We start from the raw sequence: 18,271 nt of genomic DNA, 5'->3' as shown, positions 1-18,271 counted from the left end.
AGCACTTCAAATAGGAAATTTGATAAATTAATTCTCAGGAGTTTATTCAAGGCTTTCTTTTAAAGAAAAATCTGCAGAGAAATATCAAGCTTTGATTTGGATACTGATAACATCCTGATATAGATACCTGTAGTTCTTCTTTCAAAGAACCACAATTCAAAACATTCCATGGAGACCACAAATAACTGTCTCACACATTTTAAATTTATGCTGCAGATTTGTTCTGCAACTAAATCATTCAATCAATCCTGCTAATATTGCAGCTTCCCTGGACGTTTTCTGGTACAAAAACTTAAGACTAAATGAAAATGGTAAATTGCACTTTGCTGTCATGCACAGAGGCAACAAAGGTTATGTTGATATGTTATTGATTGACTGATTGATTGATTTTTAGGACCAGCCAATCATATGTTTCTGTGACCTAAACTGAAGGATGGCTTGAAAAAAAATTATTACCATAATTTCACTTATGGTTATTTATTAAAAAATCTATTCATGTTGTCAAAAGTGAGCCATCCTCATTACTCATATGAAAAAGAAAATGGAAGATAATCAGGGTTTTTCCTTAATTTCACTGTCTGGGAGCCACAGAATTCTGATTATCATTCTACCTCAGGGCTGGAGAGACTTTGAACATGGAGGATCTACCTTGTTTCCCCCATAACTCTGGTATCCAGTAAATCAAGCCCAGTGCATCCATCCCGGGCAAATATCCAATCTTTTTCTTGAAAACCTCCAGCAATGGAGCACCCACAACATGCACTGCTTAACAGCTCTCACAGTTGGGAAATTCCTCTTTACTTCAAGCTTGGATCCCTCTTTCTAAAGCTTCCACCCACTGGTTTTGTCTTACCCTCAGGTGCTCTGGAGAATAAATCCACACCCTCTGACATCTCTTCATGTATTGGAAGACTGCTTCCATATCTCCCCTGAGCCTTCTCTTCTTTAAGCTAAACATACCAAGTTCCTTTAATCAATCTTCAGAGGATTTAGCCTCCAAGCCTCTTGCTATCTTTGTCATTCTTCTCCGCACTCTTTCCAGTTCCTCAGCATCTTTTTCATATTGTGGTGACCAAAAGTGGAAAAAGTATTCTCTAGGAGCTCAAAGAGGCATACATAGCACTTCTTCCTCTAATTTCCCCACAAAAAACCCTAAATCTATGAAGTACATTTGGCAGAAAGAATGAGATATTGACCCAAGGTCACTCAGTGACCTCCTTTAATTGAAGGAGGACAAGAATCTGGGTCTTCCAACTCCTAGTCCAATACCATAAGTATATTATACTGGCTGTTAGGCTGGGAAAGACTAACGTGCCCAAAGTTACCCTGTGGCTGAGGGGGGACTAGAACTTAGTCTCCTAGCCTTAGTCCAACATTTTAACCACTATGCCATACTGTTTAGAATGAAAGGCATCTATATCTAGACATTTGTTTGGAGCAACAGAATGGAGCTCACCTTCCCTTCCCCACAATCTATATCAGTAGAATAATTTGGGCCAAAGAAGAATCCTTCTGTTGCTGAAATCAGAAACCTACCACTTAGTCCTAGTCTCCCTTCTGCCACTTCCTTCTAGGTGCATACATGCTTAATTCCGTTTATTTAGCAATGTTTGTCATCCTGGAGGGAATGAATAGAAAGGCTTCTGTTTTGCAAGGATATGAAAAATGTTGTCCTGTCTTGTGAAATTACTGCTTACCCTTGGAATAGGTAGAGGTTTATATAGTTGTAACTCTTAGTCAAAAAGTTGCCCGTGATCCGCTTGGGGTAGCCACATTTGATCTGATATGCAGACAGACCAAAATAAATGCACTTGACCAAGTACCACAGCTGAGCCACTGTATTTCTGTTGAATCTCCTGCAAGTGAACAGAAAAAAATCATTCCAATCTCCCTCTTTTTCTAACAACAACACGTAACATTAACATGTTCTTAGTTCTTGGCTGTTACCCAGTTGAGTATATATGTACAGATCCCTAAGGGGAGCACACAGAATTGTCATCAATTACACAAGAATTGCAAGGGTATTCACAGGGGAGGAGGTCAAAATCTGCAAAATGGCAGCCACAACATCACAACTGAAGCCCTGCCCCTTTTGTACATGTGTGTGACATTGACACACAGACCAAAAGGGCACGGCTTCTATTGCCACACTGTGCCCGCCATCTTGCAGATTTTGATAGACACACAGTACCCCATAGACCAGTTGTGGATGCACAGAAGAGAGAAAAGAGGAGAAGAATTAAATCCTCTTCTTTATTCCTTTAATAACAACCGCAGGCTGTATAAAGTAAATGGTTACAGCTTTATGCACTACAACTACACGTACAGCATTCTGTATCTCATATTCACCAGCTACTGAATGAATCCAAGGCAGATTCTATGAGCCACAAGAGTGGCCATGTCTACAGCACAGCTTTTTCTGCTAGGGCGCTGTTCATGGATGGACTAAGGTAAGCATGCACAATAAATATAACAACCACCAAGTATAAATGCTTAGCTCTACAGTTTGGGCCTGGGTATACTTTCTGCAGTGACGTACTTCCTATATTGTAGCACAATTTGAAGTTCCATGTATACATGGCAATCCAAAACTTTAGGTGCATCCCCCAAAGGCCACCAAAAGTTATCGCCAATGTGTATTTTTTAATGTGACAGAAGGAGAAACATATTAAATGCATGCTTGGAAAGTAATCTTACTAATTATATTTAACTATAAATGTAAATGAAATCAAACCAAATTAACTTTTGTCCTGCCTCCAGCTTCTTGCTGTTGGATATGGCTTCTGGTACACCAAGTTTGACCCTGGCCCAGAAGAAGTCAGGTACCCTTGCACTGTGGTATGATTTCATGGTACTTTTATTCAGTAAACCACTATAAATCACCATTTATGAACTAGAGCCTCATTCCAGACTTGCTGCTTCTTCAATGCTCTCTGTATAATAATCTCCAAAAGATTTACACCATTATTTTACTATTAGGATTGAGATATTTGAATTGCAGTGTTTCCATGAATATGTAACTAATACAAAATTCTAACTCTGTTATTTATCTGTCCCTCTGCTGTCTCTCCAGCCATTGTTAACCCGTCAACTCGCCTGGGAAGATATGAAATTAAATACATTTTTCTGTGGATGTTCACAAGTTGATATCACTGAACCACCCTGAAGCATCCCTGAGGGTTGGGGAGGGTCAAGAAAGGCAATATGGTGATGTCACATTCCACCATCTTCATTTTTTAATACCTCCTGTAGACACTGATAGAACGGTCAATCTTTTTTCCACTGTCTACTCTTTTTAAAAAAAGGAGTCTGGTAGCAACTTTTCTGGCTACAAGTAGTCTTTGCTTAATGACCGCAATTGGGACCGGCAAATCCATTGCTAAGCAACATGGCCGTTAAGCAAGATATCATGTAACCATGACAGACTTACGACCTCACTTCCGCCATGGTAATTAAGCAAGACATCACGTGACTGCTACTTGCAATTTTACTGCTGGCTTCTCCGTTGACTCTGCTTGTCAGAAGTTAGCTGTGAAGCACGCAAATGGTGATCATGTGATTATGGGACACTGCGATGGTTGTAAACTGCCAGTTGTGATGCATCTGAATCTTGGTCATGTGGCTGCAGGGATGTTACCATGGTCGTAAGTGTGAGGACCGGTCATAAAGTTACTTTTTCAGCACCGCTGTAACTTCAAACAGTCACTAAACAGGGCAGTCATTAAGCAAGGACTACCTGTAGTTTTATAAAAAGATATAAGCTTTTGTGAGCTTCAGCTCACTTCATCAGATACAGTAATATCTGTACTATATGTCTGAAAGGAGCTGAAGACACTAAATGGAATCACCAATATCTAAAACAGCACTTAAAACCCCAAGACCAAAGAACAATCAATATTTAAAACGATCTTTAAAATCATAATGAAAGCAAGAAATTATGAACCCTAAAAGCCCAATTACATTCAAGAATGACTGAAGGAACATTCCACAATGTAGGTCAACTACCAACATGGACCTAGGACAGAGCTAGGTAAGCTATAGGCCATGTACAGCACCCAACTGATCTGAGTAATCCCCAGAGCCCTCTCTTCCATTGCTTCTGAAATCGGGTAGCACTCTTCGGGTATATTTTTCATTGCTTAACCATTGGAAAGCATTACGTCTCTTAATTTAAGTTTCATGTTGCTATAAAGAATGCTTTCATTGTAATTCAGCTTTTTAAAGGGTTTTTGATTCCGGCCCCACCTGTTTCTTTTTGTACAGCCCATCACATCAAACTAACACAAAATATGATTCTCATCCTGGAATATCTTAATGATACGGTACTTATCCTGGTGGGCTTGAAGTAGCACCTCAAAGCGCATAGAAGAGACACATATAGAATAAAGGCCATTCCACCCACTCAGTTAATACCTCCCTTTTGAATTGAGCCCCAAAAGAACTTTGCAGGAAACAACTCCCAAAGCCCTCCTGGATGTTGTCATACCTTTGTGTTACTCCTGGCAAAATGAAACACATCCAGATATGAATGCCAAAGACCAGGATCACTTGAAGGACACACTTCCCAAACTTGTTCCTTCTTAGGTAGAGTGCCCTATCAATTATCATGACTCCGAAGTGCATCAAGAGCATCGCAAGCCAAGATCCAGGGACTTTGTCTTCTGAAAGGGATTCTGTGATGTCAGCAGCGTCTGAATGCCTCTGAAATATGTTAGAAAAAGTCAACAACAACAACAACAACAATAGTAAATAATGTCAGTTTAAACTAGATTTGGTTAGATTTCCTCCTCTTTTCTCTGATCTCCTGTCTCCAATTTCTTTTGCCTATTACTTTCTCCATTTCTTCACTTTGCTTAGTGTTGTTTACTCCAAAGGCATAGCATGAGAGATATTTATTGATATCAATAACCATAACAATAATAGATTAATATTATCATGGTTATAATGATAGGACACTTTAGACTGACATTTAAAATTCATTTAAAGCTTAAAGCTTTAGATGCAGAACTTTATCAGAAACACCTGTATTTCATTTTCAAATCCAGCTTAATGTTTTAATTTAACCAGTGTTTTCTCTAATTGCCATTATACCAGAAAGAAGCCACATAGGAGCAGTGTTTTTCTTAGACTCTATTCCAAATGCATCATCATCATCATCATCATCATCATCATCATCATCATCTTTTTCAGTTTTACTTTTTGCTTTAAAGTGTTCGAGTTCAGTCCTGATCAATCACTTCTCTTCCAGTATCCTTCCTCTCCTCTCCTCTCCTCTCCTCTCCCTCCCCTCCCTCCCCTCCCCTCCTCCCTCTACAATGCAAGGAAGTAATCCTTTATTTTATGCTCACAATGACCCTGTGAGGTAGATCAAGCTAAGAGATCATAATTGGCTCAAAGTCACCTAGTGAACTGCATAGTTAAGTGGGGATTTAAACTTAGATCCAATAGTCCAAAACTCTAACCACTACCCCAAAGTGGCTCTTGAACAAATATTCACAAGAAACAATGAATTCTTGCAGCAAAAATAACTGGAGACTTTTGTGACCATTTATTATAATATTTGGCTTCACTGAATTTGAATTGCTCTCAAAATGGATGCATGGATTTGGAGCTTCTGAAGTAATAACAGAATACTTTTGAGCATATCAAGAGCACAAATGAGCATTTCTTCCTCATCACTGAGGGAAGCATTAGCAATTCCATTTGAAATTCCGGGGTAAAGCTTCCTTCCAGACCCACCCAAAAACATTCTACAAACCCTTCCTGTTAGAATCTCTGCAACGCACACTGATACTTACCCCAAAAGCCCCATAGCCAAGGATGACAATAATAAAATTAATCACATCCGCGATGAACATGAAAGCATAAACATCACAGACTGGGCTGCACTCGGGATAAATGATGTCGTAGAAGAACTGCTTGATAGGCCGATAAATCCAAAACACACTGGGAATAAGAGTTTATCTAGATCCATCAAAGTGGCAAAGTAGAGTCACATTTGTTAAGATAAAAGTCCTTGCTTAAAGTTCAAAAGGAAAGTGACTGCACTGGTAGCAGACGCTGCATGAAATGCACAAGCTAGCTCAGTGCTTCTCAACCTTGGCAGCTTTCAGATGTGTGGACTTCAACTCCCAGAATTCCCCAGCCAGCATGGCTGGCTGGGGAATTCTGGGAGTTGAAGTCCACACATCTGAAAGCTGCCAAGGTTGAGAAACACCAAGCTAGCTAGTTGAGATGAGGTTATAGACCCAAAGAGTGGTCTAAACATGGACTATTTGAAAACCATCATTTTCAGTGCCTCCTATTTCTACAGCTGGATACCCCCTTCCCCTTCTGCTCTTTACCACAAAGTCTGATGCACGTTCCCTTGGGTCAGGTCAGATGAAGTCAGAACTGGCTTTACAATCAGCATTCCAAAAAAGACTCACCACAACTGGGGCACTGATCAGCCTACAGTTGCAAAAAAAAAAGACTATCCTCCTCGGGGCGCACCCCAGGCAATGTGACTTGTCATGGCTAAATAGTGTACACATCTGGTTGCTGGACCTCACAAGGATTTCCCAGCAAGAAAAAAAGTAGCATGAACACTGAACTGCTATGCCATACGATTAAAAAAAAAAGTTGCAAAAAAAATGGATGCTACTTTTTGTGGCTGATTTCTGGCCACTGTCTAGCATAAGGTCAAGATATATAAGAACAAAGATGTTCTTAGAGTTGGAGGGGGGGAGAACCTGCTGAAGACTGATCTTTACAAATCTATCAGGCTGATATGTCTGCTTTTATTCTAGGACTTCTCAACTAAGACAGCCATGAAAAGACAGTTATCGTAATTATAAATGAAAGCAAACCACAAGATGTTGGTTCATCATCTATCTTCATGACAAAGACTTCATCCAGTCTTACTGTCCCAAAATTGGTGGGGAGGGTGGTCAGGTCTGTTGTTCTCAGCAACTGACTGATTTGTCCACTGCTGAAGCCATGAGCACAGAGGCCTCTACAGGGGCTCAAGGGGTAGGCAGATGACAAAATGAGCATCACACCTTTGGGATTAAAGCTCTGCCCCTTTTGTCCATGCATTGTCGTCACACTTCCATACAAAAGGGGCAGAGCTTGCAGTGCAACAGCGCAGTACTCCTTTCATCATTCTGACCACTGATCTTCTCTCAGAGCCACGTTCTTCGCTGCATTTGCAACCGTCATTTGCCGTATTTGCATCGTCAGTTCGCAAAATGGACTGAAATAAGTATTATTCCAGCTAAGCAAAATCTCAAAGATCTTGACAATTTTATACTCAAAAAACAAACGTAGCATGTTTCTCCCTGGAAGAATTCTACGCAGCGGCATAATTTTTTTTACAGGCAATGGAAGTTTTGTGTCTGTTCCTCCCACCACCTCCTCCCCTACCTGCAACTCTGCTCATTCAAGTTGCAACACCTCACTTTCTTTAGAGATTACGAGGGGGGGGGGGGGGGGGGGGGGAGAGAGAGAGAGAGAGAGAGAGAGAGAGAGAGAGAGAGAGAGAGAGAGAGAGAGAGAGAGCCCTCCATTTACATTTTAATCAGCAACTTTTTTGCCTTATGTATCTTCTGGTTTATTGTTTCTTTGGAAAGTCTCTTCTTGCCAGGGGGAGGTTTTCTGAAAAGCCTCCACATCTTCTGGTCTTCTTTCAGAGGATTGTCTGACAAAAGGAAAGCAGAACAGCCACCGTGATAAATGAGAAGCAATATCTCATTTTTTTGTAATGCTCCCTGACTCATGTGGGGCCCCATTCGCTAAGCACATGACAATGGATCTCCCATCCAATCAAGTCTTCTACAGTCAATTTTTCCACTGATCTCTGTATGAAACACTAAAACAGATGCCCTTGTGCAAATTCCTGCTTGGGAGGTTCCCCCAAAATGGCACCATAAAAATCTAATGAGCACAGAGGGGCCACGCTTTCACATTTTCATTGCAAAAGTTTAAAGAAAGATGAAGCTTCCCAGCAGAAACCAAACCACAGCAGTGACAGTGAAAGAAGGAGCAAGCTGGTAGGACAGGGGGAGGCCATTTGGGGGAGGCTGAGGGACACAGTGGACAGAAGGATAAAAAAAGGGACAAGCCTGGGGTTTTCTATTTCTATTTCCATTTTTGAGGTATGGCACTTAACCGGATTTGTACGAATCATGGCAGGTGCCAATATGGGAAACAAAAATGGGGGCTGGTCAGTAATTCTAACTGTGACTGCGGGAATGTCCCGCAAACTTCCCATCACATTGCGATGGAATGCCCCCTCAGAAGGTTCCGTGGCTCCCTGCAAGTACTACATCTTAAGGGCACTGCTGTCCAATGGCTAAAAGATCTTGATATTTGGCCGTAGGCTTAGCCACTCTAGTAACTGCTCATACATAACTTAATTCCATTTATAATTTTACTCATTATTCATATTGCATATTTTTAAAATAATCTACTGTCCCAATGTTTTATATTTTATACACATTTTATATATTGTTCTGTGAACGTTTATGCAATAATGTTGTATTCTGCTATGCCGTATGAAATAAATAAATAAAGGTACAGGGCTATTTTTGTTTCTCGAATACACTGAGTTTATTTTATGGTTTATGCTACATTTGCCATCTCAAAATGATGGGAAATTACACTGCCTGTTTTCAGCTGTGGCACTTGTGGTTTAGTTGGAGAAGTTTCTAAAACCATAAAAGGGGGTTCAGAGCCAAAGGTTACTCACCCCTGAGATAAGATAACAACAAATTCAAATGAAGTATGAAAGGATCACCCTGAATTCTTTCCTCCCTCACCTCCAGAGAGCTTAAGACAGACATATTTCTTCAATGCACGATCTTCCTTTTTTAGGATGAGCCTGTTAGGATCATCAATGGGATTGTGTTCCTCACAGGACAGAAGAGCAGAGATCACAGCCAGCAGGCTGCCTTGAGGGGAGTGCAGGTTATTATTTTATATTTCTGTCAGATCTCAGAGTGAATTAAAATCAAGGGCATATATCAGGTACTAAAATATAACTAGGCTTTTTGATGTAAGGTAGTATTCATCTTGACTGAGCAGGAAGCGGCTGTTTGCTTCTGTGAATCTGACAACAAAATGTTCTGCTCTCCAGCTCTTCTTTCATTAGTATTCTCTTCTTGAGGTCTACTCTTTCTGCTGATCAGGACGGGCAGGATTACCCTTTTCCCTTCCTCTCTTCCTTTCATGGCAAGAGTATTTTGTCCGCACATTTGCATTTATCTACCTCGATTAGCCCTCTTGAAGATGTTCCTGGAGAGATGCTGTCCTCTTGAGCTAGGCTGATGTTCCTTCAAATGACCTTTGCAACTTTTCTTCTTAGCTCTCTTGATCATGTCCTTTTGTTTAGGATCTCGTGTGCTGGAATCCCAGAGCCCATGGTACTGTGGAACAAAGAAAGTGAAAGTTATTACATATGGGAATCTTAAACCACATTTAAAAGAAGAAAAAGAAAATGCTGGCTCTAAATGCATAGTTCCCATGTGTGTCACAGCACAGAACAGAAGGAATAATTGGAACTTTCATGGAGAAGGCTAGCTGTCAAGTAACCATCTGAATTTCAGTATTTGAGGGGACCCAGACTGGGGCCTTCAGGCAGAAAAACATTTGAAGAGATAATCCTTCAAATATTATGACCACAACATTGACTGCTTCACTTGCTCTATGACAAGTCTATTATAGAATTAGGGAAACTTCAGTCATGTGGCTGGAGCAGCTCTATATTAAAAAAAGTCACAGCATGGAAGATTTTAGTTGGGAAAGGAAATAAAAATGTAAAGAATTACACACAGTAGAGAGAATTTCCACAGTGAGGAACATCTCTTTCTCATGATAGTGCAAAACAACTGGTCATTCAAGAGAGACCAAAAGAAATGTTTTGTTACATAATATTTGGCCAAACTATAGAATTTCTTGCTTCTAGAAGTTGGGTAGTTAAAGAAATTAATGGAGCATAAGGCTTCCAAGGTGCATGATCATTCTATATCAGCTGCAGTCTCAACGGTAATATATTTGCCATTCCCATCTTCCAGGAAACATGAGTGTCACGTTCTATTGCATCAATGTTCTGCTGGTGGGACATGGCTGATCTTTATGGGAAACTGACCGATCACCATGGGTGACCAAAATCTGGATCACCACAGGGACAAGATACTGGACTAGATAGGTTCTTGGTTTACAAGACTCTTCTGATGTTATTATAGATGTCTGCTATACTACATGTTAACAAATCTATGCTCAAAAATGGCTGTTTAGAGTCTTCGTTGCTTATTGAGAAAAGATTGTAGTACCTTCAAGATGTACCTGTGGAAGAACAAGGCCAGGAGCTGCACCAGATCATACTGTGCATATCCATCTTTCTTCTCAATCCCAGCTATATTTGGCAAAGCAAATGGTGCTTCTGCACTGATACTACAATATGGCTTAGATGACCAAGGAAAGAAGCCAAGCTGGGAAATACATTTGATCACAGTCGTTATCTGGCAGAGGAAGGAAACATATGTAGATTATCCTATTATCATAAAATGACAATGCTTCAAGATTTCTAAAACCCTAAGCAGTGCTAGAGAAGGGGTACTGTTCTGTTCCACAACACAAGCCTCTTACTTTTATCCAGCTTACTTAATGATCATCTTTTCAAAAGAAAAAGATCATGGAAACTGTGGGACAAATTTACCCTGCAGGATTCAACTGAAATAAGTGTTTTCCTCCTTTATCCATGCCAGATAATCAAATTAATTTCCCAGGCTTATGAACAGGGAGGACATATATTCCAGATACAAATCACCATTAATTCAAAGGCCTGTGTTTGAAGATGCCAGCAAGAAGTTCTCTTTTCCTCCTATTTGTCTGAGACCTTGTTACTATGTCCTGCTCTAGCTTCCTTCTTTCCAAACATGACCAATAGTTGCTTCCAAGTCAGAGACTAAGATTTCCAGGTAGGTTTGAGACCTCTTAGTGCCTGGATCAGCTCTTTATTTCAGTGAAGCTCAATGAGGAATGAAAGTGATGGACAGAGAAGAGTGCAGCAACTAAATGCAGCAACTATTGAACACTTACCTCAGTGTAAATGATTGCTGTAATCCAGAAGAATTTGGTAGGCCTTGGAATGGACAGCATGGGCCACAGGAATATCAAGATGGGGAGAACCAAAGTAAGAATGGAAGCAGAGACCATGTGGTTGAGAATGATAACAAAATAACATAGCATTTCTGATGTAGAGACCATAGCATGGTACAAAGCAAGTCCCAGCTTCAAGGGGCAAGGAAGGCACTGGTAAAATTTATCTGACTGTTCCAGCTCATTGTCATGAAGAGTGCTAGACCATAATTAAGGAAAAAGCACAAAAGAAATGTAATTAACTACTGTAACTAAGAGCATATATACCAGCTGACATATACTCTAGAATAAATAACATCCTGAACTTTAGATGCAGCCATCATGAACATCTTTTTTTTTTCCCCCATTGGGGATTGTTAAGGTACATTTACTAAGTCAGACTTCCCTGACCTGAAGTCTTCCAAATGTGTTGGGATTGTGGCTCTCAGCATTTCAGCCAATGTGTTGGAGAACATGTTGGAGGTTTGAGATGTCTGTTCTGGGTTGTGTCAGGACAGTGAACAAGAGGCCCTCTCTGAAATATACCGGGCCTAAGGATTTTGTAAACTTGAATTTATGCTCTTCAAAAGCAAACCGAGATCACAAGGCAGTCTTAATAAAAGTTTAATGGTATATGCCTTGCCTGTTAAGCAGCAGCTCACTGGCTGTCATCATAGCAGAAATTTCACCCAACGGCTTGCCAGCTTTTTGACTTCTAGTGAACAAGGAATCTGCAGATTCTTGAATTTCTGATGGAGAGCTGGAAAGATTGGCAGGTTCTGCACAGGAAGAGATCGGACTGAATCCTTGGGAGCAGGCTTCTTTATCATTCCCTTCTTCTACCTTCTCAGTCCTCACTGCCCCTTTGGCAGGTTCACTGGATCTCCTGCTTTCCAAAGGCACAAAAAATTGCACTGAAGTCTTTTAGGAACTCCAAGATTGGGAGGAAATGGTTTAGAATTTGGCTTATTCAGCTATGCTCTTCTTCCAAAGGACTGTTAAAACAATTTGTTAGCCTTCATGTCTGAGCCTTTTTTACCATCAGGGATTTATGGAAAGCAGATATCAATGGAAAGAGAAGCTTCTCGATAACTAGGGGCATTTGAGTCCACTTTGTTAGAATAGGAATAGGCAATACTTCTTGCTCAGAAATAGCACACTATTCCATATTTGGCCTCCAAAGTAAAAATCTCATTATCAAAAATTTGTGCTTTACCACCCAGTACAATTGGGCTGGGGGAGGCCACACATTTGGTCCATGGGTAACAGGTTGCCTAACCCTGTTTTAAAACATAAAAATCTAACGAGTATCCCTTTTGTCCAAAGCCAAGCTGAAAAGTCTAAAAAGGGCACCAAAGTAAATTGGGGGTGTGGGCTTTATTCTGCTGCTCTGCATGCACAAATGTCTGTGTGTGGGAGTCACATCATAGAATCATAGGTTTGGAAGGGATTTTGGAGATCATCTAGTCAACCCCACTGCCCAGTGTAGGAATCTTCATGTTCATTTATTTATTTAAAAGACTTCTGTGGCTGCCCATCTTAAAAACTCAATTCTGGGCAGTTCACAACAGTTATATAAAAACAAACTTCATGAAACAATAAAAGCAAAAACAAGCAAACAATAAAAACAGAAACAAAGACCTGGCATCGCAACCAACCTTCTGTCATGCAGCCAACACTGCTATCTTCCAGCTCTGACTTCACCCTATCCTAGCGCTTAGGGGAGAAGCCAAGACAAATGGCTATGATGAAACATGATGTCATGTTGCAAAACTCACAATGTACATGTTTACATCAACATGTGCAAGGGATGCAAGTGTGCAAAAGGAGGGATTTGCACTGTGTACATTTCATTATTTTGGTGTAATTTTGGTGCACCACAGATGCCTGAGTCTGCATACTCCTTTTCTGTCAGAAAGATTGTGCAGTCCTTTATACTGTATGCAGGCAGGAGAAGTACCTGCTCTCCAAGTCCAGTCTGATCTTAAGCAGTCATGTTATCTGGAAAGGCAGCTACCTTTGAAGGCTTCCATTTATGAAGACCACTTCAATTCTTCTTCCCCTACACCTGCAGAGTGAGGACAGCCAACATTCTTTGCTTTAAAGCAGCATTTCTCAGCCTCCGCAACTTTAAGATATGTGAACTTCAATTCCCAGAATTCCCCAGATAGCATGCTGTCTAGGGAATTCTGGGAGCTGAAGTCCATACTGCTTTAAAGGATGAAAGGCAAAAGCTGAGATAATTTCTTGGTGCTTATGTCCCTGGGGCACTTCCCTTGATTTTTAATGGGCAAAAGAGATACCATACAGATTCAAATATATAAAAAACCACATCATCTGTTCCTCAGTTGGGAAGAACATCACAAAGCACTTCCTAATGTACAGGAACACTACAAGAAGAAAACGCTGGAGGTTTCCACATTGTGGCAGGCAGTTATTCCTTACCTGAGATGCACACATGATGGCTCGGTATTCTCGATGGGTAGAGATTTACGTCCTTTGCCTTGGCTTTCCCTGATTTCTACTTCTTTGGCTTTATTTTCTCCATAAACTGGCTGATTATTCTCAAATCTGTAATGCTGTAGAACCATATCTGCTGAAACCTCATTTCCCTTTAGAAAAATAACAACCCAGATCACAGTTAATTGGGTGGAAAGAGAGCAGTAAAGGAGAATTAAATGGAATTGTTTTGGATCCATGGAATCTTAGAAGAAATTGGTATTATTTGGAACTGACATGTAATACAAGCAAGGAGAAAAGCTCTTCTCCACATTCCACCATCTTTAGTAGGAACATGAGAAGTTGCCTTCTATTGAGTAGGACCCTTAATAATTGTTTAGTTCAGCTTAGTCAATGCTGACTAGCATTGTTTTTCTGGGTCTCATGGCAGGAATTTGTCCAGCGGGTCGTCTCTGCTAGAGCTCTTGCTTCTGCAAGGATGAACTAGCTTGTTGACCTTCAATTCAGGGGTAGGCAAATAGTCATATAAACCACCTTACACCTTGGAAATTTTGCCTATTCCAAAATATATTCTTGCCCAAACAAGAGAATACTCTTGCCAAAAGTTGGCTTACCTAGTAATTCAGTGGATAATTCTGAATACTGAGATTTAAGAATGGCATCCAGAAACTTTCTTTTCAGTGATTGGTAACTTGGTTGCCTGTGGGCATCAGGATGCCTCTTGACACCTTCCTCAGCAACTGCCAACCTGCTTCTCCTTACTGATTTTAATATTTTTAATTATTCTTCGAATGGAAAAAATGGGAAGGCTAATATGCTTTAAAGAACAGCTCCATTCTTAAATATTAGTGTACTCTGGGAGGGACATTGGTGTCATGTTCACTGATTCAATGTAGTTTATACATCGTAACATTTCACATGCCATGGTGCTGACGCGCGTTTCTGTTTGGGAGGGAGCTGCTGTGAGACCTTGTACCAAGCTCTGTACGTGAAATCAGGGCAATGGAATGTGTTTGGGTTATTTTCTCTGTTCAAGGACTTTTCCCGCAGACCATCAGAAACCGTTAGGAGCACCTGGGATTGTGAACTTGAGAAGATTCTACGCGGGGAGGGATTTCATTTGCACCGAGGGTTTTTAGTTTGAATTTGGCGCGCTTTCATCATTCTCATTTTTCTCTGTGATCCTGTATACTATTCTTTAATAAATCAGCTATCTTTGAATTCCTACTCATGAGTCTGATGGTGTTTTAGAATAGGCAACCATTACACAAAGCTGAGAATCCCCAAAGTTGTACCATTAGCTCCTAACAAGATCAGTGTCTTGTGAGGGAAAATAGTTAACGATGGCTGAGTCAAAATCCACGACCGGGGGACTCGAGGAGATGGCTAGCTTGATGCCCGAGTCGACAGTCAAGAGCAGAGAACTGAATCTCACCACAGAACCTTCAGAATCCCGAGACCTGTCAAGGGATGAATTGAATTCCAATTCTGATGCAGAGGAATCTGACAACGGGGAAGAGCCAAAGCAACCCGCACCCAGCGAATTGCTCGCAGAGTTGATCACCTTGGATGAAGTGGGGGAACCCCAACCAGGGACGTCGGGGACATCCTGGAAGTATCAGTTCTCACTAACCCCAGACAAAGAATCTACTACGGTGTCAACTAAGAGGAAACCAGGCACGCGAAGGAGAGGGGACTCTCGAACCACTAAGACACTAAGAGTGGTGGAAGCCAAAATAGAATTGATGGAGTACATGTTGAAAAACCTGTCTTTGTCACTGGAGGGGCAGGGGAGACGTGGAGGAGATCCCAGCTTCTCACAACCATCCCCCATCCTCCCATCCAGACCGCCGGCGGAGCGGGGCCAGAGACGGCTCCAGGATGAATTTCCACCCCGCAGAGCCCGGCCATCAGTATCCCCACCCCAAAAAGGGAAAGCTACTGTAACCTGGGGCCAAACCACTCAAGTGCCTGCTGGTTCCACTCCAACCGGAGGCGGAGTGAGAGACTTTTCTGTCAAATTTGATGGGGATCCAACAAAGTTATCTTTCTTTTTAACTAATGCTAAAAGTTATATGAGGCAGTTTGGGGCATGCTTCCCTTCCGAAGCTAAAATAACTGCCATTGCCACCAAGTTGAAGGGTCGAGCGGCTGACTGGTATGTTCAATTAAGTGATGCTGACTCCCCTGCACTTGATTATTTCAATGATTTCATGTGGGAGTTAAAGCTGCATTTTGAAGATCCTCTGGCCAAGGCAAGAGCTAAGAAGGCGCTGAAGGATCTTACCCAGGGCCAAATGTCAGTAGCTGATTAGGCCCTAGAGTTTAAAGCTCTGGCTGGGAAAATCACTGACTGGTCTGAGTCAATTCTAATAGAGCGTTTTAAAGAGGGACTCAACCGGGACGTCCTGCGTTGGGCGTTGTGTAGAGACGACCCCGAGTCATTGTATGACTGGATCTGTCTGGCAGGAAAGGCTGAGCACACTCAGCATACCTTCATGCAAACTAGAAAACCTGAAAAACCACCTGCCACCATGAGAGGACCCCGAAGTGCTGCGACTGCTGCCTGGCCAAGCTATAGAGCCTGGGATGAGGAGAGAGATCGGCGCTACGCGAGGGGTCAGTGTCTCTGATGCAGAAAGGAGGGCCATCAAGCAGCTGATTGCCTAAAAGCCAAGGCTGGAGATCGAGCAGGGGAACCGCCGGCCAAATCGCCCCTCCCCCTCACGGCGAATGACAGCAGCCAAAGGGACAGCTGACGCTGAAGAAGTAATCTACTTATCAGGAGAGGCTGAAGACGACTCTAAGGAGCCGGCGGGAAACGCCAGCCACCTGCCATGAAGAGTGCCTGCGGGCAGGTGGAGGAGGATGGGCACGAGGATGCTATGGTGAGTGCTGACTGTCCCACTTTAGCAGTAAAAGTGAAATTGGGCTCCTGCACAAAAAATACAGAGGTCTGGGCGTTAGTTGACTCTGGGTGTTCCAGGTGTCTAATTCACCCTGATCTGGTTGCTGCTTTGGACCTGCCTAGCTTCCCCCTCCAGCAGCCTTTGATCTTCACACAGTTGGATGGTTCAACAGCGGGGGGGGGGGGGGGGCGGCAACCCATTTCACTGGAACTGTCGCAATGCAAATGGGCAGCCACCGTGCGACTTTGAAATTTGTTGTAGCACCTGTTGGCAATCCCTTGGTAATCCTGGGGATCCCCTGGTTGACCTATCGAAGCCCCTATATAAACTGGGAACACAGAACTGTGACTTTTGAAGATGGGTTTTACCAAGCTCCTACAGTGGAGAGAGCTTCACATGCGGGGGTTGGAAGGGCTGCAATTGCCATGCCGCGCCCTAACTTGGTACATCTAGAAGGCTTGCCCAATCGATACCAAGACTTTGCAGATGTTTTTGGGGAAATGGAAGCAGATCAGCTACCCCCCCATCGGAAAACCGACTGTGCAATAGAGTTGGTTCCCAATGCTCAATTGCCCAAGCCAAAAATTTATGCAATGACTCAGAAGGAGCTTGAGGCATTACGGGACATTATTGACAAAAATCTGTCAAGGGGGTTTATTGAACCTGCAAATTCCCCAGTTGGGGCCCCTGTGCTATTCCGGGAAAAGAAAGATGGCACGCTTCGACTCTGTACGGACTATCGAGGGTTAAATTCCATCTCAATTTGCAACAAGTACTCTCTTCCACTCAGGAAGGACATGTTAGCTCATTTGTCTAAGGGCAAGATTTTCTCCAGGCTCGATCTTCGTGAAGCCTATTTCCACATCTGCATACGAGCTGGAGATGAGTGGAAAACCGCTTTTAATTGCCCACTGGGTTCATTTCAGTACAAAGTCCTCCCTTTTGCGTTGGCAGGGGCACCCGGAGTCTTCATGCAATTGATTAATGAAGTATTACATGATCATTTGTTTAAAGGGGTCCTGGTTTATTTAGATGATGTTCTCATTTACACTGAAACTGAGGAGGAACACGAACGCCTCCTCAAACAGGTGTTAAGCAAGCTTAGAAATGCCAAACTCTATGCCAAACTTTCCAAATGTGAGTTTCACAAAAGCCAACTTGACTATCTGGGCTATAGGGTGTCTGACAAGGGCATTGAAATGGACCCTGCAAAAATTCAGGCGATTTTAAGTTGGGAACGTCCCCGCACCCGGAGGCAATTGCAAAGTTTCCTCGGGCTCAGTAATTACTATCGCCAATTTATCCAGGGGCTCGCTGAGATTGCTTTGCCCCTCACTGATTTACTCCGCACCAAGGGCTTGGGGGAGACATGCAAAGTGAAAAACCCTGGGGCAGTGCTGAATTGGACGCATGAATGCCAGGCAGCATTTGAGAAGTTAAAAACCCTCTTCATTGCTGAGCCTATTCTACAGCACCCCGATCCTGAACGCCCCTTTGTGGTCCAAGTTGATGCTTCTGACTCCTCAGTTGGGGCTATATTGTTACAGAGAGATTCTGAAAATCACTTAAAACCCTGCGCTTATCTGTCCAGAAAATTTTCTGAAACCAAATGCCGGTGGCATGTTTGGGAAAAGGAGGCGTTTGCTGTAAAAGCAGCTTTGGAAGCCTGGCATCACCTCCTGGAAGGCGCTAAATGCCCTTTCGAGGTTTGGACCGATCACAGGAATTTGGAAGCCCTCCGCACCCCATGACGTCTCAGCCCTAAACAGATTCACTGGGCTCAG

The 18,271-nt window shown here is 42.3% G+C and overlaps 1 protein-coding gene across 1 annotated transcript in view; it reads right to left on the bottom strand.

Annotated features, from left to right (window-relative positions):
- Positions 1-18,271, bottom strand: part of LOC134493995 (piezo-type mechanosensitive ion channel component 2-like) — an 80,971-nt gene that overhangs the window by 9,306 nt on the left and 53,394 nt on the right. The window contains exons 25-33 of the mRNA XM_063298860.1: positions 13,564-13,730; positions 11,762-12,004; positions 11,080-11,338; positions 10,311-10,499; positions 9,248-9,404; positions 7,552-7,678; positions 5,799-5,946; positions 4,487-4,701; positions 1,698-1,856 (exon numbers count right to left, since the gene is read on the bottom strand). Of these exons, the coding sequence (XP_063154930.1) occupies positions 1,698-1,856; positions 4,487-4,701; positions 5,799-5,946; positions 7,552-7,678; positions 9,248-9,404; positions 10,311-10,499; positions 11,080-11,338; positions 11,762-12,004; positions 13,564-13,730 (1,664 nt within the window). The remainder of the gene's footprint in view (positions 1-1,697; positions 1,857-4,486; positions 4,702-5,798; positions 5,947-7,551; positions 7,679-9,247; positions 9,405-10,310; positions 10,500-11,079; positions 11,339-11,761; positions 12,005-13,563; positions 13,731-18,271) is intronic.

This window comes from Candoia aspera, chromosome 3 (assembly GCF_035149785.1).
Source record: "Candoia aspera isolate rCanAsp1 chromosome 3, rCanAsp1.hap2, whole genome shotgun sequence".
Lineage (NCBI taxonomy): Eukaryota > Metazoa > Chordata > Lepidosauria > Squamata > Boidae > Candoia > Candoia aspera.
The sequence above is the reverse complement of the archived record's forward strand: the minus strand, read 5'-3'. Positions and strand labels throughout refer to the sequence as shown.